Source organism: Oncorhynchus gorbuscha, linkage group LG08 (assembly GCF_021184085.1).
Source record: "Oncorhynchus gorbuscha isolate QuinsamMale2020 ecotype Even-year linkage group LG08, OgorEven_v1.0, whole genome shotgun sequence".
NCBI classification, from domain to species: Eukaryota; Metazoa; Chordata; class Actinopteri; order Salmoniformes; family Salmonidae; genus Oncorhynchus; species Oncorhynchus gorbuscha.
The window spans coordinates 8846879-8870544 of record NC_060180.1 but is presented as its reverse complement, the minus strand read 5'-3'; the positions used below and the strand labels follow the sequence as shown (position 1 = coordinate 8870544).

At 41.4% G+C, this 23666-nt stretch overlaps 2 protein-coding genes across 7 annotated transcripts in view; both read left to right on the top strand.

The window, feature by feature from the left end:
* acoxl (acyl-CoA oxidase-like) overlaps positions 1-4782 on the top strand; it is a 50617-nt gene extending 45835 nt beyond the window's left edge. Inside the window, exon 19 of the mRNA XM_046358410.1 lies at positions 3562-4782. Coding sequence (XP_046214366.1) covers positions 3562-3729 — 168 coding nt within the window. The 3' untranslated portion in view covers positions 3730-4782. The remainder of the gene's footprint in view (positions 1-3561) is intronic.
* Positions 4783-5908: 1126 nt separating this feature from the next.
* On the top strand, positions 5909-23405 carry LOC124041162 (bcl-2-like protein 11). Of its 6 annotated transcripts, XM_046358406.1 has the most exons (5): positions 7157-7438; positions 7743-7779; positions 8023-8393; positions 10849-10982; positions 20736-23405. In XM_046358406.1, the coding sequence occupies exons 3-5, from the start codon at positions 8174-8176 to the stop codon at positions 20862-20864; spliced, it is 483 nt and encodes a 160-aa protein (XP_046214362.1). In that variant the 5' UTR covers positions 7157-7438; positions 7743-7779; positions 8023-8173; the 3' UTR covers positions 20865-23405. The 6 variants fall into 6 exon arrangements, with proteins under 6 accessions (XP_046214360.1, XP_046214364.1, XP_046214363.1 ...); XM_046358404.1 differs by lacking the exons at positions 7157-7438; positions 7743-7779 and adding an exon at positions 5909-6277; XM_046358408.1 differs by lacking the exons at positions 7157-7438; positions 7743-7779; positions 8023-8393 and adding exons at positions 5919-6277; positions 7014-7075.
* The last annotated feature ends 261 nt before the right edge of the window (positions 23406-23666 follow it).

Here is a 23666-nt window from a genome sequence, read left to right as displayed (position 1 = left end):
TCAAATGAAGATCCTACATCTGTTAGTAGAGAGAATGATATATATTTCAGAATAGAAGTGGTAGGCTGTGTTCAGACATTTACACAGGCTTGGTTCCCACACTCCTTATGTCAGGTATTTATCTATATTTAACTTGTGTTGTTTATGTAACGGGCCAATCTGCTGTAACTTCCATTTCCTACATATCTAAGCCTCATATCCTCATCTCTCATAGGTGAGTTCCTCTGAAGGTTGAGTGAGAGTCACTGAAAAACAGAACAGATAAGAGTGACTGTCTTTGCTTATCACCACACAGGCAGCAGTATTAAACAGGCTATGCAAATGCCCTTGCCCACCGGTCCTGGCTAGATGGGATACAGCTTTTGATGTCAAAAGTATCATTGTTTTGCATTTTACCTAACTGAAACCCTTTTCCTAACCTTAACCTTATTCTCCTAACCTGCTATTTAATTCTCCTAACCTGCTGCGTAAGTTCTCCTACCCTTCGACGAAAAGTCAAATCTGACAAAAGCTGTATCCCATCTAGTCAAAACCCTGCCTACATCACTGTACTGTGTGAGCCTGGACAGAAACCGGCTCCTCCTGTACAATAGGCGAGGTGGGTGATGATCATCAGATTGATCTCTATGCACGCACCTACAGTTTATGTGTGCCAACACACCCACACACTGCTGCTTGCTGTTGCTGTTCTTGTCAGCTCAATATTGGAACTGTTCCTGACGGTCCCTGTATTTAGTTTTTAATACTGTGTAGTAACAGTCTGCTTGAGTCGGAGAGACTTTATGAGGGAGTTGTAAAAGCCTGGTGTTCTCTAATGTGGCCCTCTCTTCCTCTACTTCATAACAAGAATGTCTGTTGTTGACTGTGAGATAGATAGTTTATTAGCATGGTGGCTCCACGTGGTCTTTCTTAAGGCTTACTAAAGAGAACAGTTGTAACATATAGATGTGGTTTTCTCAGCATGTGTCCAGCCCTTCCAGCCACGTGGGGGTAATGGGGTTCACTGCATGGGAACCTGGGCTCTGCCAGGGGTGGACTGCTGTAGCTGTAAATAACTAGTCGTCAATAACCCCAAACGCACACACACACACACACACACACACACACACACACACACACACACACACACACACACACACACACACACACACACACACACACACACACACACACACACACACACACACACACACACACACACACACACACACACACACACACACACACACACACACACACTCTTAACCTTATAGCCACTGCTCACTAGCTGACACAGACTATTAATTGCTGACTCTCCCTCTGTCCCCCCATTAATGTGGAGATGGTGACCTTTCCTCTGGCTCCTCTTTCTCTCCCTGTTTGTTTAAACCTGGCGCTCCTCTTGCTTTCTCTAGTCTGGGCGCTGCGCTCCTTTCATCTTTGACAAGTAGGGTGAGAAGGGGGGAATGAGACTTCAGAGAGAGCGAGAGAGAGAGTGAGTGAGGAAGGATATATGATCAACAGAGAGACAGGTTGACACCCTTCAGTACCTTTTATGGGGGGGGGAGGCTCTTTAGAAAGGTGCAGAGTGCAAGTACACGTCAAACATGCCCAAGCATCATTTAGTGCCTAATAGACCACAGATAAGATGGGGTTATGCAAATAAAAGACTGAAGAGTTGGTTAAATTGAACACTTTATCACAGGCCTGGTCTCTGTTTTTTCATCAGTAGTTTACTTTTTTAGGACTAAATGATATCCAAGTTGTATTGCAGTATTTCACAGTCTATAAACTTCCCCATTTCCTGGAGGGGAAGAAAATAGCACAAATGTATGGTAACAAATACCAGATGGACAGGTACATACTTCGTTTTTTGAATGCACACTAGATTGCCTCGTAGTCGACATAATGGAGTCAAATGTGCTAGTGCTTTTCTGCTTAACAGCCACTAGGTGGCAGGCATTACAATGGGTCTTGAACAAGCTGTGAATCTGAGGGAACAATCACTGTTCATGAAATGAAGATTCTCCATACAACTACAGACCTCTATGAACAGTGACATGATACTAGATTAACTACATGAAAGCAGAATTGAGGATCTACATTTACTCAGGCCTATGATGGGCTTTTTTGGATTTTTTGGATTTTTAACAATTATGCTTGCTGTTGCCTCACTTCACAAACTGAATTGCTTACTAAGTGTTGAGCTGAAAAATGTTCAATAAATTAATTACAGCATATAAGGGGAAAAAATAAGATGTTTCTAGTCTTAAGAAATATACCCATCATTGTGTTCTATTTGTTCACACTGTCTCAGTGATTTGTGGGGTTGGCGTGCATTACTCACCCTTTCCACCACATTGGTTTTAATGGGTTTCTGAATTATCCACAGGCAATTCTTCTCACACACCCCTATCCCATAAGGCTGTTTACGTTTATCCTCCTACTGATTGGGAACAATGACATCATAGGCCCTCCGGAGATTATTATGAGTATGACTGTCCGCATAACAGCAATGGAAAACTGGTTGGCCAATGAGGGAGGCTGCCTGCACCTGTGACATTAGTCAATTGCTAATCTCAATGTTTATTGCTATAATTAGGTTTGCCTATTGCTGTGTAGTTACCTTCCTGTTTAGTTGCACAGTGAACACAGATAGCTCAGATTGGGTGTTGGTTCCAGCATTTTCTTAGAACAAGAGACTTTGAATATCAAAACAAGAAAGTCAGTCGTCACTAGTTACCACAGCCAAAAAGTAACAAAGCCTGCCTATTTCTACAATGTATCTTCTTAAAAGGAGATGTTCTACCTAACCATAGCCATAAACCTAACCTTAACCACACTGCTAACCTTATGCCTAACCTTAACCTTAAATTAAGGCCATTTTTCTCCCTCTCATACATTTTTATGATATAGCCAATGTTGACGTTGCGGCTGTGGTAACTAGTGGAAACCAAGAAAGTCAGACACATTGTTTTAGCAGTTACAGTTAGGAAGACTAAGTTATTCTGCACTATGATGTCCCATTGGTATCTTTTACAAACTCTCATAACGCCCCCAATCATGCAAGTACACTCTGTTGATAGGCAGGTGAATCTGTTGTAAGTCTGAACTCTAAAGCCAATGGGCTCTGCTATTTAGCTCCTTGAGTCAGTCTGGACATTCTGTTGCTACTGGAACACTTAGATCCTCAGTGCAATACAACACCTGCCACCTGTCTGCCCAGAGTTGACCATTGTCTGTGTCTGTACCGCCAATACCATGATGGCCAATGCTTCTTAATCAAGACGCTGAATCATTCCCCCTTCTGGGGACTGTTGTGAAAAGTAGAAGATTGTACTGAACTTTGATTTGAAGTTCATCTCAAATCAAATCAGATTCATCTGCATTATTTGTCTATACCTTGCCCTAAATTGTCTAGAATTCCAATAGATAACCATTATAAAAACCACCAATTCAACCTTTGACACAAGCTACTTACAAGGTAATTCATATCAGCTTTATCCATGGCTAACCATTTTCTCACATTGATTGCATTGATTTATGTAAATGTAATTGACTCCTATTGTGTTTATCCTCCAGCTGTTGGAGCTGTGTAGATTGGTGAAGGATGAGGCCCTGAAGGTGGTGTCTGACTTCAACGTTCCCTCCTGCTGCATCCAGGCGCCAATTGCTGGGGTGGCCAACCCCCGGGCTGAGTGGGCCTTCTACTCTGCACCGGAGCACCCCATCAGAGCCTCCAAGTTATGAGCCCCACTGTGCTGATCTAGGATCTGTCCATATAATATTGTTCATCATGATCTAAAGGGCTAAACTGATCTTAGATCAGCACTCCTACTCTGAGACACTTTGTGGATACGGGCCTTGCTCACTGCTTGACTCATCCTGGTCTCAGTGAAGAGCCATGGGCTATGTTACAATGTCCATATTAGCACACCACTTAGAATAAAGCAACTTATTTGGCATGCATGCATTCTAAGTGACGTAGTGTGGATATTAGAACAGAGCCCATGATATTTTGCCTAATCTGGACAAGGTCTGAAGACTACAGACCCAGTTGTTGTCTAGACTAGTGCCATTAGCCGCAGGCATAATACACAGGACAGTCTCATTTTGATTCATTTCTATTTAAATCTCTTATCAGTTCTCAAAGAAATGTTGAAATGCTTCATGTTTGTTATACTGTCAAATCATTGGGTTTTATTTGATATGTGTGCATTTGGGAGCTTTTGTACTTTGCTTGGTCCAATCCATTACATACAGTGGATGCCTATGTGGCTCAGAATAGCTTGACACAATCAGTGTTGCTTATTGAAAATGTGCTAATTTTGTTTGTACAAAAAAAAGCTTTGAAATTAAATGTATTCATGACACTAGTATATAGAGATGCACTTTGACTGTGAATCTCTCTGCCAGACACTTTCCCTCACCAACACCGGCTAGACCGTGATGGCCAGCTGTTTGATTCAACAACATACAAAAATGGAAATTACACAAGATATGTTTATAATATATTTTATTAATATGAGCACAGTGAGCAAATGGTTTGTGACACAATACATGTGGGAAGTGTAGGCTACTTTATATCCTTCAATTTTCTGATCAGTTGTCTGCATAACATGTAGGCCTGTAATGTTGATTGACTCTAGATGAACAAACATTGTTTGCTCTGTAGGTTACTTGCGCTTGCATATACATTAAGACTGTTCCATCAGTTTTGTACTGTATCTTTGTCATATCTGAAAATCAATTGTCACTGCTCTTAATAAATGTACTTAATAGGAATAAATGTGCTGTATAGTGTGTCTTGTTTTGCACATGTTTTCTCTTTTGAATTTTTTATCTTTGTTGAAGACTTGCAGTCAACAGTTAAAACAAGAAGATAAAGTAGTCTGCTCAATATTCATAAAATGACATACAATGCTGTGTTTTAATTTGTTGTGAACCAGTTATATAATTAGTGTTTCATTGTGCAAATGATCAACACGTGCATGATTGTGAGAAGGAGTAGCTGGCTTTTTAACACTGTCTTGTGAAATAGCTGTTCTTCTAACTGAGAATGTGTGGGCGAAAGTGTGAAGAACCGATCCAACAACTCTCTCAGGGGCTCAATGATGTGTACTAAATGATTCTAGAAATTTACAATTCTTCCCAATGTTGATTATCTGTAAAACTATTTGGCTGAAATGTATTATCATCTAATGGAGTTTATTTTAATAGAAAGAGACTCTCAGAATTTCTCTGACAACTGAAATGTTCGTAGGTACAGTATAGGATCTTGACATGTGAAGTTGCCCCTCTTTGAATTCAGTAGGCTAATGTACTACTACAATATTGTAAACTGTTCACCTACAGAGAGAGTGGGAGAGTTTCAAGTTTTATCAAGGTTTATTTGTGACATGCACAAGTACAGTGAAATGCTTAACTTTCCCAATGATACAGTATTCAATATCAAAACAGTAGAACTAGAAAAACACTATAAATAAGAAAGCAATACATATAAAACAGTATATACAGGGTCAGTGTCTGTACCAAATGTACAGTGTGCAGGGATACTGGAGTAGTTGAGGTTGATATGTACATGTAGGCAGGGATTGGGAGAAAGTGACTGGTTGCAGGATACATAATAGTAGTAAATAATAGCAAATAGTAGCAGTGTAAACAAGGCTGAAAAGTGACTGATAGCAGAAATGTATTCATACTATGGTAATATACTCATGGTAATATCAACATGGCAACAAGAGTAGGTTAACAGTTACCAGGAGCAGGATCAATAGATAGGCTAAATAGAGGGAGAGAATGTTTTTCTAGCCTAAATAGAGGAAGAGAGAGAGAGAGAAGGTTTTTCTGGACACTTGAAAGGATGCTTTGAAAGGAGGCTGAGATCCCACCCATTGAAAGAGTAGGCGGGTCAAGAGGCGGAGGATGGCACACAGGCGTCACCCCACTCTTGACACCGACCAGACCGTTTCAACTTTTTCTATCAGTTGCGAGTGAGCTGCTACAGCAAGGAAGTATCCTCAGCTGAGATATCCACACCGGAGACAAAAGAGTCGAACGCTTTTTCCCTTCCTTCACCCAACCTACATTTTGAAGGATCTGTTTTTACAAGGCGGAACCACTATTCTTTCGATGTTGACATCGCCGTTTTCTGATTAAAAAGACACTGTGTGGGCTCTAATCGTTTGCGTTTCGGAGGTGTGAGAAGTTCAAAGGTGGATTTTCAGATATTTTACTGTTATTGACAACTCTTATGTCCCGCTACTAAAGCGGTTTAGGACATGTCCGATTCGTCCAGGTGAGTGTAACATGAACATCAGGATATCGCATATGCATTTACTGTTTTTAAAAAGGCTATAATTTCAGTAGACTAAGAATAGACAATGTAACATAAAATTGCACCGCGGTTCTCCCAACTTTAGACTTCACTCAGTTGTCAAGAAAACCGTGATTCTGAGAAAAAATATCCAAGATAGCCTCATTAATTGTTATTTAGAGAACTATGGTGTCTTGTCTAAATGCATTTACTTTGTAAGCTACCATATCGTGTGTTTTCGTAATGCAACAAAAGTATCTTATTCCGCTCACACCGCACGCCTCGCCGCGACAGCGCTTTGACATTAATTGGAGAAAGTTCGTACTTGTTTTGATGAAGTCCACCCTGGTGTCTGCACAGCGATTTAGCGTGTGAGAATTATACGATTTTAATTAACCGATGTCAATCGTTCCTAATTATCTTTAGTAGCCTATTATCTTCGTTCTAGAAAACCTTGAAACACTGAACGCGTTGGACTTGAATTTAATGAAAAATAAAGACCATATTCACATGTTTTTTTCTCAACTGCTGCCTGTTATTTAAACTGCGATATTTTTGTAGGCCTATTGGTCTACTTTATTATCGGTTACAGTGCGATGCAAGATATTATATCGCCTATAATACGCCAATATGCCGTTTTTATTTTGAGGATAGGGATGAAAGGTACCTGTTTGTTTCCCTTTTGTTTTCCACTTTAACCTACCCTCATTCTTCTCAGACGATCCAGCAATAAATTAATCACCTGTTGAAGTTGAACGACAATGGGACTCCTGTTCTCAGGTGATTCAGTGATATATAGGCAAGGGGTCAACATGTATTTCCATTTTCAAGACAAAAAAAAAAAAAAGAGAGGCTACTACTGCAACCTGTGGGTGGCGATAATGGACCAGTAGGCTAGCCTATGATTTTGGATGCGTTTCATTTAGCTAATCCAATCGCCTGCCAGTCACAAAGGCTCTAATCCAATCAGGTCTGTTTACAACACATGTTCGTAGAGAACTTTTCATAACAAATGTGTGCAGACTCTCCAGCAAGAAACTGCTATATGTGCTTGTACTCTATTGTTCGTTGTCTGACTGTCTCTGCGTTTTGGTTGTCTCTAAAATGCGCCTTTCGATTTAACTTTGAATGTGTTTGATATGAGTAAGTATTTGTGATATAGTAGGCTACTGGAAGTATTATAAAGTCGACAGATATCCTATAGGCATAATAGTGAAAAAGTGTACGCTGTCCTTCGTGCGCAATTTGGAACCAATTCGAGTATGGAATACAAGTAACGATCAGATTCATTTCGAAAACATGACTATATCTAGATTTTTCATGGGGATCCACAATAGGCTATTCACAACTATCATTTCGGATTGAAGAAGTTAACTTGGTTTGGAGTTTGAGTTGTGACGCAGTTACTACGGCTTGTAATTTCATGCAAACTGTTTTTCCCTTCTAGAAATGCTGCAATCAGCACTTCTGTACAAACAATGGAGGTACGTGGAGAGGAAGAAGTTACGGCCGACTCAAAAACTTAGATAGACTGGACACTGGACTCGACCCTGCGGGATATTTAGCCATGCGCGTTTTGTTTTATTAGTCTAAGTTTTCTAGAAATGATGTCTGTTTTAGATTTTTGATTCCAGTAGAGGAAATCTCCAACAAATAATGACAATGCACGGACAAATATCTATATATATTTTAAATAGCCTAACTCTGATACTTGATCTATCCTACAGACCACAAAATCGGTCCAAATGGCACAACCACCCTAATTGAGGGAGGGAAAAGCAGAGAGTCGCATCCCGGTTGCGGAGCAGCCTCCCGTGCCGAACGGTCTGACAACCCCCCCAGTCCTGCGAAGGGGACCAGCAGTCACGGGGAGGAATAATGATTCCGAATAGTCTGCTTGGTTTCCAGTCGAGGTCGCCGGTGTTCAGAACACTGTCCAGGTCCTCCAGTGGATATTTTTCGTTCGACAGCGATTCTATTCCAAGCTCCCCGCTATTGAAAGATAACAAGTCGACACAGACTCCGAGCCCATCTAGCCAAGTCATTACCCACGCACTGCAGCGCATGTCTCGAGCACTGGAGACCCGGCGAGATTATGGTAAGGCACGCACGCTTGCTGGTGTCTCACAAATAAAAATTGTTACTCACAATTCAGAGCGCTGGCTTCAAGGCATGGCATGGCGCACATGATAAACTATTTACGCTGCCCTTGTGGCAATCAGAAAGTACACTGTTTGACGACGTCCCCTGACTATTACAATGTACTACGGACCATTGATTCTGTATCGTATTTATTGATATGGGGGGTGGCGGGCTATTATGCACGGATGCGTCTTGGATTATTGCGCGCTAATTGGTCCTGGTGTTGTTTGTAATGTCTGTAGTTATATTTACTTAAATACCGTAGTCATTACGATATCTGCATGGGTCGAGACTCATGTACAACGTGACGATGAGCCAATAGTTGGATTCAACCTCGGCAGGAAGTTTTTTTAGATCAGTATCTGCACTGCGTTTACTGAGTTGTGTTATAACGAGCCACCAAGGAGTGTGAGGGATAGTAAAACATGCATGCGCATGTGTTTGTTAATAACGGCACCTGTATGTGCACACAGATTTACACTCAACCTCAATAACATTCCCCGACAAAGTGGCCATAGCAGACAAGCAAAAGGAAATACACTGAGACAAACAGGCACTGCTTTTTGCCCCCTTCGTTCATAATATATGTGTTTGAGCAGCCTAATTCACCTGTGTACTTTTATTTGACCACATGTCGTGAGTTGGAGTAGAGGCCACATATAGTGAGTTGGAGTAGAGGCCAGTCAAATAGCAAATAGTGTCTTTGGTCAACAGCAAACAGGGCTTCCTCCCTGCTCATTCTCCTCAGGATCCAGCTTATATGAGGGACAGATACATCTCTATCTGTACTGTTTCACACACATCTGTAAGTCGCTCTGGATAAGAGCGTCTGCTAAATGACTTAAATGTAATCCAAAAGAGACTACTCTTAAAGGAAAACTCCTTTTGGTATTTGTTTTATTACTCCGTAGGAATATTTTGCATGTCAACAATCAAGTTTAAGATATATACCTTTCTAAATACAGCCAGTATGATGCACTCTGCTACCACTACCAACATATATTTTTTGGGGTGGAATTTTCCTTTATTGGGCACACTCTTAGAAAAAAAAGGTGCTATCTAGAACCTAAAAGGGTTCTTTGGCTGTCCCCATAGGTTAACCCATTGAAGAACCCATTTTGGATCCACGTAGAACCCCTTTGGTTCCAGGTAGAACCCTTTTGGGTTCTATATAGAAGGCTTTCCACAGAGAGTTCTACTTGGAACCCAAAAAGTTTATCCTATGGGGACAGTCAAAGAACCCGTTTGGAAACAACTTTTCTATCTCTGATGTTGGGAAGCCAATGATTGGGCCCCACTCAGAGCCATTTCTTAAGATAAAGTCTGAAAAGTCTGTTTGTGGAGAATAACATCAATGTTCTCCAGTTGTATTACCACTGCCTGTTATTGCCTGAGGGAGACAGATGCTGGGGAGGAATTGTGTACCTGTTTTATTTACTCAGACTTTCTTTTCTGAATACCAGATATGATTGATCCTAGCACACGTATAGAAAACCACAAATGAGGTGTAATATCTGATAGTCTATGTCAGCTTTCCCCAACTGACAGGTGGTTTTATTTGGGCCACCAAGTTTTGTGAGCAAATAAGAAAAAAAAACAATGTTTTTTACATTTATTTTTGTTTTATTGTTGAACATAATGGACTAAAAACACCAGGAAATCTGCTCCAAGTGATTTTAATTTTAGAAATCTGTTCACAAGTATTCCCACACATAATCGAGAGAAACGTGATCGTATACAAATGTAAGCAAGGTTCAAAATGATTATGTTTTAGTCAAACATTATATCTGTTTGGGCTTCTTGTGGTGAATTTGGCGACTACAAATGATTAGTCATTATGTTTTCCGGACCCCCGAACATCCGCATAAGAAATAATCATCCCGCGGCTGAACCTAGTTGATGATCCTTGCTCTATATATACTGTATCTGTAATATACACTATGCCTTTGGTGGATTCAATTAAATTTAGATGTTGACAACTTTACTTGAGGTTTCTTGACAAATAGCCTTTAAAACACACTCATAAGATTGTCATAAGATAACAACAGATAACATTTCATAACAATAGTCTTACACTCATCATGGACACTGTGCTATGTGTTATTGTTACGTCTCTCTTATGACAGTGATATAAAGCCATTATGCCAGGCTATTTGCAGTAAAGTGTTTCCATATTAACATATGGTGCAACTGATATTGTAGGGCCCTTGAGGGATATGAGAAATATTAGAAATATGGTTCATGACACATGAGTCATAACAAGAGATCCGAACACATTCATAACTAAACCACACTATAGTACATAAGCCAAGAGTCATACTGGACTCCTCTTAGTGTTGTTGTAGCTTGGTCTTTGTTATTAAGATTGTGTTCCAATGAGTTCTGAGAGCATTTTGTTCTTTGTCCCCCAGACGTGTGGCCCAACCCCCTCCGGCCCTATAGAGCACGCCCGCCACGGACTGCGGCGGACATGCGGCCAGAGATACTCATCGGTCAGGAGCTTCAGCGCATTGGAGATGAGTTTAACAACCTCTTCATACATGGGGTGAGTGTTACGCCAGCACTGAGACTTACAGACGGGAGGATCCTAAAAAGAGACCCATATATCCTGATGATATGTAGTTTCTCGGGGGAAAACAATGAATTAAACAATCACTTTCAGGGAATTGGTAGCTTCAGTTCAAATATCCCTAAGGGAGGTTGTGTCTGTCAACCACTCTCATAGGATACGATACACAGGCACTGCAAAAACAATTCTATCACGATCAAATTAGTTAAATAAAGGTAAAATATAAATCAATTATGGTCACTGCATTGCATGGGAAAGTTAATCTTCCGATTAGATAGTGTCAATAATTTAAGCGTTTTCGCAGACCTGCTGCCGAAATCATGACAGCATCGTTGAAGAAATTGCCTGTGCAGCTATAAGTTGGTTTCTTTCTCTTGCTACTTTACATTTCTCTTGCTACTTTACATTTCTGGAGGTTGCATCACCTTATTTACAAACCCTGTCAAGGACTGCACTGGATCAAATAGAGCTGATAAGGTGCTCAGTTCAACATGTGCCATTCTAGATGATTTCTATTTGTCTCATTGACCTAGCATTCTGTGCTCTCGTTTCTTATGTACTGAGGGCACTCTGGCTTTAGAACATTATTTATAATACAGTGCATAAGAATAATGTGTTGTTAACAAAATAATTGTATTTGCATACCTTAATCATTTTCAGTGAGCTCACTATGACATATGCCGTGGAGGGGTGAATATCTTAGATTTTTTTAACCAGGCAAGTCAGTTAAGAACAAATTCTTATTTTCAATGACGACCTAGGAACAGTGGGTTAACTGCCCGTTCAGGGGCAGAACGACAGATTTGTACCTTGTCAGCTCAGGGGTTTGAACTTGCAACCTTCCGGTTGCTAGTACAACGCTCTAACCACTAGGCTACCCTGTATCAGCTGTTATGGGACCGGCCTAATGTTCAAAAGACACACCCAGCAGGAGGCTGCCTTCAACACCGACATGAAAAGGTTGTGTAGAGAGAGGGAGGGAGGGAGAGCGTGAGAGAGAGAGAGAGAGAGAGAGAGAGGCGAGAGAGAGAGAGAGTGTGAGAGAGAGTGTGAGAGAGAGTGTGAGAGAGAGTGTGAGAGAGAGTGTAGAGTGAGAGAGAGAGTTGTGAGAGAGAGTGTGAGAGAGAGTGAGAGAGAGAGAGAGAGAGAGAGAGAGAGAGAGAGAGAGAGAGAGAGAGAGAGAGAGAGAGAGAGAGAGAGAGAGAGAGAGAGAGAGAGAGAGAGAGAGAGAGAGAGAGAGAGAGAGAGAGAGAGAGAGAGAGAGAGAGAGAGAGAGAGAGAGAGAGAGAGAGAGAGAGAGAGAGAGAGAGAGAGAGAGAGAGAGAGAGAGAGCGAGAGAGAGAGAGAGAGGCTACATGAAAAGGTTGTGTAGAGAGAGGGAGGGAGGGAGGGAGAGCCAGCGAGAGAGAGAGAGAGAGGCTACATGAAAAGTGCAATAGCACTAATATAACCGTATTAGTGCAGGTTTTTTGTTAATATATGTATATCACAAAACTGAGTTCCAGGAAAATTCTCAGCAACAAAAGAGTGATACAATTAAGATCCAACATCTGCTACAGGACAGGCTCTTTGTAGCTAAAACAATCTCTGTCAGGTGGGGATTCATCTTACCCGGGGTTACCCATTTCCTGGTTAATTTCATAACTCTGTTCAGATCTTACACTTGAACACTAATTATACTCAAAGAGTTTTGTTGGGTAACTTTTTTGTGGGAATTTTTAGTTTATAGGGAATCTTCTTCCATGCTCCATTCTTGTCACTCTCCTTCTGCACAGTCTTGAATTAGCTGATATGAAAGACCCATAAAATGTTTTTTAACATTTACGTCATTTAGAAGACACTCTTTTCCAGAGCAACTTACAGGAGCAATTAGGGTTCAGTGCTTTACTCAAAGGAACATTGAAAGATGTTTCACCTAGTCGGCTCAAGGATTCGAATCAGCGACATTTCGGTTACTGGTCCAACGCTCTTTGGCGCTGGGCTAATTGCTGCCCCACATCTGTTTGAAAGCTGTTGACAGTGCATGTTGCATGCATTCTAGGGAGTTTCAATGTGACAGTGCATGTTGCATGCATTCTAGGGAGTTTCAATGTGACAGTGCATGTTGCATACATTTTTATGGAGTTTCAATGTGACCGTGCATGTTGCATGCATTTTAGGGAGTTTCAATGTGACAGTGCATGTTGCATGCATTTTAGGGAGTTTCAATGTGACAGTGCATGTTGCATACATTTTTATGGAGTTTCAATGTGACCGTGCATGTTGCATGCATTTTAGGGAGTTTCAATGTGACTGTGCATGGAATTTGTTGAAAACTGTTTTTCTTGCCAGTTCACAATCCCGAGTTGTTCTCGTCATGGACATTTCTATTCTGTTTTCTTTTTATTTTATATTTATTTTACTAGGCAAGTCAGTTAAGAACAAATTCTTATTTTCAATGACGGCCTAGTGGGTTAACTGCCTGTTCAGGGGCAGAACGACAGATTTGTACCTTGTCAGCTCGGGGATTCGAACTTGCAACCTTTCGGTTACTAGTCCAACGCTCTAACCACTAGGCTACCCATCACCATCCCCAAGGTATACTGCCCAATACCCATAAAAGGGGAAGGTTTATCTGTATAATCAAATATACAAACTGATGACTGGACTTTGTATTTTCTCACAAAACCCCCCAGAAATATTTACTTCTAATGAGTGCATAAGCATTTCCCATTAATAATGTGTTACTAATGGCGTCTGGGTGTCTGGGGAGAACTAAATATTTACACACCTTTCAACAGGTGAGGCTGTAGAGCAGAACAGGGTTTCTTGCCGTGTGTGTGTGTGTGTGTGTGTGTGTGTGTGTGTGTGTGTGTGTGTGTGTGTGTGTGTGTGTGTGTGTGTGTGTGTGTGTGTGTGTGTGTGTGTGTGTGTGTGTGTGTGTGTGTGTGTGTGTGTGTGTGTGTGTGTGTGTGTGTGTGTGTGTGTGGTACATGTAAATAACTCTCTTGTATAGAGGGAGGTTTATGTATTTCGAGAACAAAAAGCCCAATAAAAAGCAGAACATATTGTGTTCCATGTTCTGGTCTCAGGTGTTTGGTTGCGATCAGGGAGAGGAATTCTGAAAGACTGTCCCTTTCTAGAATCTAGAGCTGTCTTGTACTTTTCCCATCTGTCACAATTGTCTATTACATAACTTTCTACAGGTGATTGCATTGTGTGTTACTGGCAAATGCAGGTGTTTCAAACAGTTCTATGTATAGATTGTCAACTGCCAATAACTGTCATAATGCTTGTATCTGGATGAGCTCTAGTACTTCCTAGCTAGTGACTATAAAGTGAGTCATTTCATTGTTGACAAAGTGTTTGTGTGTTTTCAGGTGTCACGTAAGGTGAATCAAAAAACCTCCTGCACACTTTGTTTACTGACACACATCAGGTATGTGTCATCTGTGACACTTCCCTGTCCTTCCTTCTGATTGGCTCTATGGCCTCTGGCCACCCACAGAACTGACCAGTGACCTGCATTACTCTAGCGATGTCCAGGTTTTGTTTTGCCACACACACACACACACACACACACACACACACACACACACACACACACACACACACACACACACACACACACACACACACACACACACACACACACACACACACCATTCCTTCTCTGCCAAATAGCCATCATGGAAAATACTCTTAGGGCTGTCTGAGTGTGTACTCAAGGTCAAAGAGGCCAAGCCCGGGGGTTTGAGACTGACAGGAGGAAGGGTCAGGTTACAATGACGGGCAGTGGAGCTGGTTAGTGAGTGATTGGTTGTGTTGCAGAATTGCAGGTCTACGTGACTGCCCTGTGGTTAAGGCTCTCAGGGAGCCAACTGTGGGCTCTAATTATCCACTGGTCTGCCTTTACAGGCCTCACTCACCCAGCGCCATGGAGACGCGCTCCAACGGGTGTCATGCTTGTGTTAGGCGCTGGAAAGAACCTCTGAGTGGAGCTGATCCACTGTTGAGTCTTTGAGTGTGTTGTGGGTTTGGGTGTCTCCATACTCCCTTTCTCTGGTTCTGTGATGCTTGCGTAGGTGTTTAGTGGTTTCATCGCTGTGAAGTTAGCTTTTCATGTGTAGGTCCTCTGTCCTATGGGCTGATATAGGAGGCTTTTAATTCAGGGCACTCCTCCTGCTAGAGGTACACAAATCATTTGTTTTCTTTCAAACATTTTGAGCGTTTAACTGAGCCTTTCCAGAGTGCCAGATGGACAGGGTTTGTACTTTTTGAGCGATTCTATTGCACCAGGCCAGCTCAATCAAGCGCAGCTAAAGTATTTGAAAGAATTCCAAGTACTATTTGAGCCAAGGTCTGGTGAGACGTCTCTCCAGTGGTGAATATGGCAGATGGTAGTGTGAGACATCTCTCCAGTGGTGAATATGGCAGATGGTAGTGTGAGACGTCTCTCCAGTGGTGAATATGGCAGATGTTAGTGTGAGACGTCTCTCCAGTGGTGAATATGGCAGATGGTAGTGTGAGACGTCTCTCCAGTGGTGAGTATGGCAGATGGTAGTGTGAATACGCGTCTCTCCAGTGGTGAGTATGGCAGATGGTAGTGTGAGACGTCTCTCCAGTGGTGAGTATGGCAGATGGTAGTGTGAGACGTCTCTCCAGTGGTGAGTATGGCAGATGGTAGTGTGAGACGTCTCTCCAGTGGTGAGTATGGCAGATGGTAGTGTGAGACGTCTCTCCAGTGGTGAGTATGGCAGATGGTAGTGTGAGACGTCTCTCCAGTGGTGAATATGGCAGATGGTAGTGTGAGACGTCTCTCCAGTGGTGAATATGGCAGATGGTAGTGTGAGACGTCTCTCCAGTGGTGAATATGGCAGATGGTAGTGTGAGACGTCTCTCCAGTGGTGAATATGGCAGATGGTAGTGTGAGACGTCTCTCCAGTGGTGAATATGACAAATAGTAGTGTGAGACCCAAAAGGACAAGCGCCCTGCTAATGCAAAGCAGATGTCTGGCCACAGAAACATGTTGTTATTCTAAGATAACTAACGTCTGTATTTTGCCATTATCTGAGCATTCACATGGCAGCTCACGTCTTTGTGGAGTTTCTATTTTATTTTTAAATTGGGTTTGTTCCTCAAAGGGATTTTCAGTAGGAAGCAGCAAATAAGCACCCTCTTATTTGTGACGTAATATTATTTTCTTTTAGGACCTGCGGTCTTTGTCTTGAAGAATGAGGGAGAGAGAAGTTTGTCTGTTTTTAAAAAACTATTTTAAGCATCTGCATAATTACTTGTTTTAATCAAATAAAAACACAGTCGATGAGTATCAGTGACAACTTTGTTTTTCCTCAGGCAGCAATTGCAGGCAGACATCTGCGAACGTATTAGCGAGTCACTTTAATTGCACGTCTTCTACTTCAAATTGTGGCTGCTCTCCCAGTTTGGTCAAATTGTGGCTGCTCTCCCAGTTTGGTCAAATTGTGGCTGCTCTCCCAGTTTGGTCAAATTGTGGCTGCTCTCCCAGTTTGGTCAAATTGTGGCTGCTCTCCCAGTTTGGTCAAATTGTGGCTGCTCTCCCAGTTTGGTCAAATTGTGGCTGCTCTCCCAGTTTGGTCAAATTGTGGCTGCTCTCCCAGTTTGGTCAAATTGTGGCTGCTCTCCCAGTTTGGTCAAATTGTGGCTGCTCTCCCAGTTTGGTCAAATTGTGGCTGCTCTCCCAGTTTGGTCAAATTGTGGCTGCTCTCCCAGTTTGGTCAAATTGTGGCTGCTCTCCCAGTTTGGTCTAATTGTTTTTCAGTGTTCTTCTGGCCTTGTACGTTTTTCTTTTGCTTGCATGTGGTGTTGCAGATTTCTCTCACACCAGATCAATTGTCAAGAGAGAGATTAGTCAGTCAGTAGGTACCTGAATATCACACAGTTTGGGAACAGAAACAGCTGAATACTCAGGCCCAGATCCATTAGATTTAAAAGTGTTAATGTTTTGTAATATTGTACCAATTAGCTGGTTATGGGTGAAACTGTCAGTATTCAGTGAATTTGGGTATTAACGTCATCACTGCCAAAACATGAAAGCTATTTAAGTTGATCCACCTCCCCTCCTTCAGTCAGTTTTACACAACTAATAACAAATGGCTAAAGGTGTCATTCACCTATTGATTTGCATTACACCAGCCTCTCGTGTTGCATGCCTCAGGGTGTGAAGTGGCATGTGATTACATACTGTGTGTACTAGTTATATAATGCAATACAAAATGCAACATTGAGTCACGATAATATAATAACCACCAGAGAGGTTTTACCCTCAGACTCAGTGGCCAAATATCTGGATCAAGTCTGTGTGTTTACCCTGTGTTGAAACCACTGCCTGGAACTGTTTAATTAGTCAAGCTTACAGTAAGTACAGACATCTATCCTCTTTCTCATTCTATTATAATTTCAGTAAAACAAAGTACTGAGTAAAGGGTTTGAATACTTACAGTTGAAGACAGAAGTTTACATACACTTAAGTTGGTCATTAAAACTTGTTTTTCAACTACTCCACAAATTTCTTGTTAACAAACAATACTTTTGACAAGTCGGTTAGGACATCTACTTTGTGCATGACACAAGTCATTTTTCCAACAATTGTTTACAGACCGATTATTTCACTTATAATTCACTGTATCACAATTCCAGTGGGTCAGAAGTTTACATACACTAAGTTGACTGTGCCTTTAAACAGCTTGTAAAATTCCAGAAAATGATGTCATTGCTTTAGAAGCTTCTGATAGGCTAATTGACATCATTTGAGTCAATTGAAGGTGTACCTGTGGATGTATGTCAAGGCCTACCTTCAAATTCAGTGCCTCTTTGCTTGGCATCATGGGAAAATCAAAAGAAATCCGCCAACACCATCGGACCACGCAGCCGTCATACCGCTCAGGAAGGAGACGCGTTCTGTCTCTTAGAGATGAACATACTGTGGTGCGAAAAATGCAAATCAATCCCAGAACGACAGCAAAGGACCCTGTGAAGATGCTGGAGAAAACCGGTACAAATGTATCTATATCCACAGTAAAACGAGTCCTATATCGACATAACCTGAAAGGCCGCTCAGCAAGGAAGAAGCCACTGCTCCAAAACTGCCATACTACTATGCTAAAAAGCCAGACTACGGTTTGCAACTGCACATGGGGACAAATATGGTACTTTTTGGAGAAATGTCCCCTCTTCTGGTCTGATGAAACAAAAATAGAACTATTTGGCCATAATGACCATTGTTATGTTTGGAGGAAAAAGGGGGAGGCTTGCAAGCCGACGATCACCATCCCAAGCATGAAGCCCGGGGGTGGCAGCATCATGTTGTGGGGGTGCTTTGCTGCAGAAGGGACTGGTGCACTTCACAAAATAGATGGCATCATGACGAAGGAAAATTATGTGGCTATATTGAAGCAACATCTCAAGACCTCAGTCAGGTAGTTAAAGCTTGGTCGCAAATGGGTCTTCCAAATGGACAATGACCTCAAGCATACTTCCAAAGTTGTGGCAAAATGGCTTAAGGTCAACAAAGTCAAGGTATTGGAGTGGCCATCACAAAGCTCTGACCTCAATCCTATAGAAAGGAGGAATGGGCCAAAATTCACCCAACTTATTGTGGGACGCTTGTGGAAGGCTACCCGAAATGTTTGACCCAACTTAAACAATTTAAAGGCAATGCTACCAAATACTAATGGAGTGTATGTTAACTTCTGACCCACTGGGAATGTGATGAAAGAAATCAAAGCTGAAATGAATCATTCTCTCTACTATTATTCTGATATTTCACATTCTTAAAATAAAGTGGTGATCCTAACTGACCTTAAGACAGGGCATTTTTCCTCAGATTAAATGTCAGGAATTGTGAAAAAGTGAGTTTAAATGTATTTGGCTAAAGTGTATGTAAACTTCCGACTTCAACTGTATGTAAAAAGAAAAGGTATTTCAGTTTTTTTGTATTTTTATAAATGTGCAAAAATGTGTTTTTTTAATGTTTTTGCTTTGTCATTATGGGGTACTGTGTGTAGATTGATGAGGGAAAAATACTTTCATCAATGTTAGAATAAGGCTGTAAGGTAACAAAATGTGGATAAACTGAAGGGGTCTGAATAATTTCCAAATGCACTGTATGTTCTAATCAAACAACCTTTCAACAGCGTGTTTTAAGTTCTTGTTAAATCTTTCAGATCAATCATTTATATCGAGCTAAACCATCGATCTGCCATTTCTTTCATGAACTCCTCATTTTTGGCCCGAAGGTGAATGGGGTCTTGCAAGGTTCCCAGTTCTGCTCTGTCTTTCTTACCGAAGGGTTAATGCACTTCCATTTAACTCCACTTCCTCATCACCTGTTTCCTCAGACACTGTTCACAGTCACTCCAGGCTTTTGTGGTTCTTGGCATGACTCATTTCAGCTAAAACAAAGTGTTGATATCCCCTTTGCATTAGTTCCTAAATGTCAGCACTGTATGGCTCCCTGCCCAGCTGCTCTGAACACACATGCAGTGATTCACTAATGGAGCGATACCCCAGTCATACTTCAGCACAGTTCCTGTCAGAAACATAGTTTCTGATAAAAGTCGAACTCAGACTTGGTGTTTCCTCAGTCCCCTCTGCCAAAGAGGCCACAGTGGAAATGACCAACGCTTATTGCAAGAGCCCTGCCAAACTAGTGACCGCAGGCCAACGTGACGGCCGGGCCAAGACAGCCACCTGTTTTCATCTCCCCTTTGCCATGTCTGCAGAGGTAATTGTCTCTGAGGAGGGAGTAGTCCACTCATCCACCATTATCAGGACCCTATGACCTTGTCAAGTCACTGCTAAAGACCTAATAGAATGGCTCAATCTCTTCCCTAATCTCTCCATTCATCTCACAATAAAAATGTCCCTATTTATGTTTAGGTCATCAAGTACCTCTTCCATCTGAAGCTGAAGTAGCTGACCTAATAGAATGGCTTTTATGACCGTGCTGCTGCCCTGTTTTTCTCATTAAGAAGTATGACTCATGTTGTAAACCTGGTATGTTCGTGTGTGATGGTTCAGTTCAGCCCAAGGCTCTAGTGTGGTAGTTTGCAGGGCCTCTGCCCAACACAGCAATGTTGACTCAAAGAGCAGAACATCAACCCTCATATTGAAAGGGTAAATACTTTTACCTTGGTTGCTCATTTAATGCTCAATTGTGCTTATATAATTCAATACTGTGTACACATAATTAACAAACACACATACTGTACACAAGCGCATCCTGGCAGTTTCACAGGAGCAAACACATGTAAGAACGTTTCATTTGATTGCCTGGGCCTCTGGTCTTAAGTGTGGAGTTAACCCACTGATCCTAACACCCGGAGAGGGAGCAGGGGTTTGGGGTGAGGTGGGGCAGGATGTTGAGTTGTGTTGGCCTGCTTCCTGTGTTTGTTAGGGTTGCATGTGTGTCATGAAAGGACTGGCACACTGACCACAGTTGAGCTCAGCCGTGTCCAGTATTATCAGCAAACCTATACACAACAGGGATCTTTATGGTGGTCAGCCAAGACCCCCATAGGTTCATTGAGGAAAAATCTGTTTATTAGTGCAATTTGTTTGAATCATATGTCTGGATTAAAGGTGAGTGGCGCTATTACGCTGTGTGTTGTGGCAATAATGTTGAATGCTCTGTTTGTGTAGTATCTTTCTTGGTTATACTGTATGTACAAGAGGATGTAACACGGCTCCTTTCTCTGTGTCCTCCACAGCGCCTTGCAGGCAGAAACGGTCAGGTTGCCCAGGGAAACCTGCAGCAGATGCACCAAGAGCCCGCCTTCCTACTGTGGATGGGTCTTCTGATTGGACGACTATTACAGATAATCCTGCGGAGAAGATGATTGACAGACAGAAGCCCCAATCCCATCCTCTGGAGCACCCAGCAGGCACATACTGTAGAACCTGGGAGAATTCTGTTAAAGACCCTATACATATATGAATATGTAAAATTGTCACATTTTCAGAATGGACTCTCCTTCATATGTGAACCTTTACAACTTTGTCTTGATGGTTTTTGACCTTGAATGGCCTCAGGATTCCCTGGTCCAGTGTAAATTGGGACAGGGAATCTGTAATGCTTTGGGAATAATTTCTTTGGAAATTCAACAACACCTGGAATTTTGCACCTATGTTTCCTGCACGGATCTGGAAAGCTGAGCCTAATCAAAGAACCAAAGATGGAGTGTCCCATCGCGGAGCGCTCACAGGGATAACGTTGTGTGGATAAGGCTTTGTGGAGGTTACATGTACCTTGTACAGCTTCTCCTTTTCTTTACTGCGCTGTTTTCTTTCTTTGTGTTTGTTTGTTTCTACGTGTTTGTGAGTTTACCCATGGTCAGATGTGTAGAGTCTGCGCTGTGTCTGTTCCTCCTGGTCCTCATGGCAACTCACTGTTTCCCTCCCAAAACTAACCTGCAATTCTCCTTTGATGCAGTCGGTTCCATTGCCGGTTCCATGGACCCAGATGAAGTCTGTTTAATGGAGAGTCTCCATTGAAAGTGTTTTTAAGTCCAGTAGTTTTAGACAATGATTCAGTGTGCACTCCAATAGTCTTTATATGAACCCTTTAGGTATTAACCTCGAGCAATAACTGAAGACGCCATTTAATAAAACATGTATTTCCTTTCCAAACATATTCAGTATTAAGAGCAATAGCATGGATGTTAGTAGTCATTGAGAGAACAGAAGAAAAAAACATTTGAAAGCAACTACAATGCCTATAAGAATGAGATATATTGAAATCAAAGTAGATCTACATGAATTAGGGCAAACATTGTAACTTCTTGAAACAACGTATTTTACTGTTGTCTCATTTGTTTCCGCCCGCCTTTATCAGCTGTCAAACATCATTCCTGTTATCATTTAGCCTCTGGCTCGGACCTGCTGTTGTCAGTGCTTTGTTAGCCCAGCTGACACTCCTGTTGGCCCAGACAAGTCTAGTGCAGTGTTGCTAGGTCATTAAAAGCTCATAGAAGCTTTGCTGGAAGAGAACCAAACTCTGAGCTGACATTAGTCAGAGGAACAGGCATAGAGAGACAGTGGATTCAACACAGGCTTGAATGGGTGGGATCAATCACAATGCTTGGGAACTTAGATGGATAGACAGTGAGAAAAAGCACCAAATGTTCTTTACAAAATTCTTGAAACATTTTTGTATTTCTGAACTGTGGTAGAATGAATGTTTAAAAAAATGATTTTAAGAAAGTGAAGTAGGGTTACTTTGGATGTTAAATGTTACCACATTCTGCATCATGGGTTTTACATTGTGTGTCCCCAAATGTGACCCAAAGATTGATTATACTGTCATTTTGCTGGTTGGTTCCTATTGTAAAGTACAGTATTGGTGTGGTTCAGACCAACTACCTTGGTCACCCTTTTGATTCCAATGGCTCCTATCTGTCAGTCTGTTGGTATTTGATGTGAAAACCTATTCCACACCCACAGTTCAATAAACATTATCCAGGAAATTGCATGTTGACAGTATAACATGTGATGATGAAAGCCTATTTTTAAAACAGCATAGTACTTACAGCTCATTCAAGGTTTTATGTGCCAAAAATCTGCCTTTTACATTTATTTAACAAACAAGAAATGTTTTGCTGACCATGTAGATGAAATGTAAGGTTGATGGTAATTGTTTGATGACATTTCTGCAAACCCAATTTTGAGAAGTGCATGATGTGTTTCATTCTGTCATGTTTGTCTTGGTACCAACATTTTTACTGCTCTGCCATGTTTTATATCTTGTATGACTGTCTATTTTTTGGTGTTGCCAAATGAAACCAAAAACCTCATTTCAAAGTACTGTATCTCAGAAGGGTGTATGTAGTTGTGTCTAGAGATGCTTTCCAAGAGAACAACTGAAAGCTCAACTGTCACCTTCTGAAACTGATATGGAAACTTCTCCGACAGTCAGCCAATGGTTCCATGTACTCTCGATATATATGTGTTGAGTGAAGGCATGGTCCATACTGTCCATCCATCTTAATATGGGTAGAGACCATAAATAGGAATAGCATTTTCCCCAGAAACATCAAAATTCCCAAGTTGGATCCATACATTTTCACCAGTGTCATCTTGGTGGAGGAAGTGCAGGTTTGTACCTCTTGCACAATGATTACTGTACCCAGAATTCAGTCTGTTCAGGACCCTTTTGCACTCTGCGCAGACAGACAGAAATTGATCTGACTCACAGGACCCAGTACATTTGTAGCAAAATGTCATTGTTATTTTTTATATTTTCTCATTTGCACTGAAAGATTGCAATGTTGTGATTTCAATTGTGCAATACTGCTGTGCCTGTAAAAAGCCTTTTTTCATCTTTAAAAAAAATCTGGAATTTTCTTTCATTGTTGATTAAACCACATCCTTTTTCATGAAAATCAATAAGCCACTGTCCTTGTTCTATAACTATAACCACACATATTGCAGTCAAAATGAATTAGTCACAGGCAATTCAAAGAAAGTGTGACTATCTTTTTTTACGCAAACTGTCCTTTTACATACAGTTAAAGTCAGATGTATACATACACCTCAGCCAAATACATTTAAACTCACTTTTTCACAATTCCTGACATTTAATCCTAGTAAAAAGCTTTTACTTCTTTCATCACATTCCCAGTGGGTCAGAAGTTTACATACAC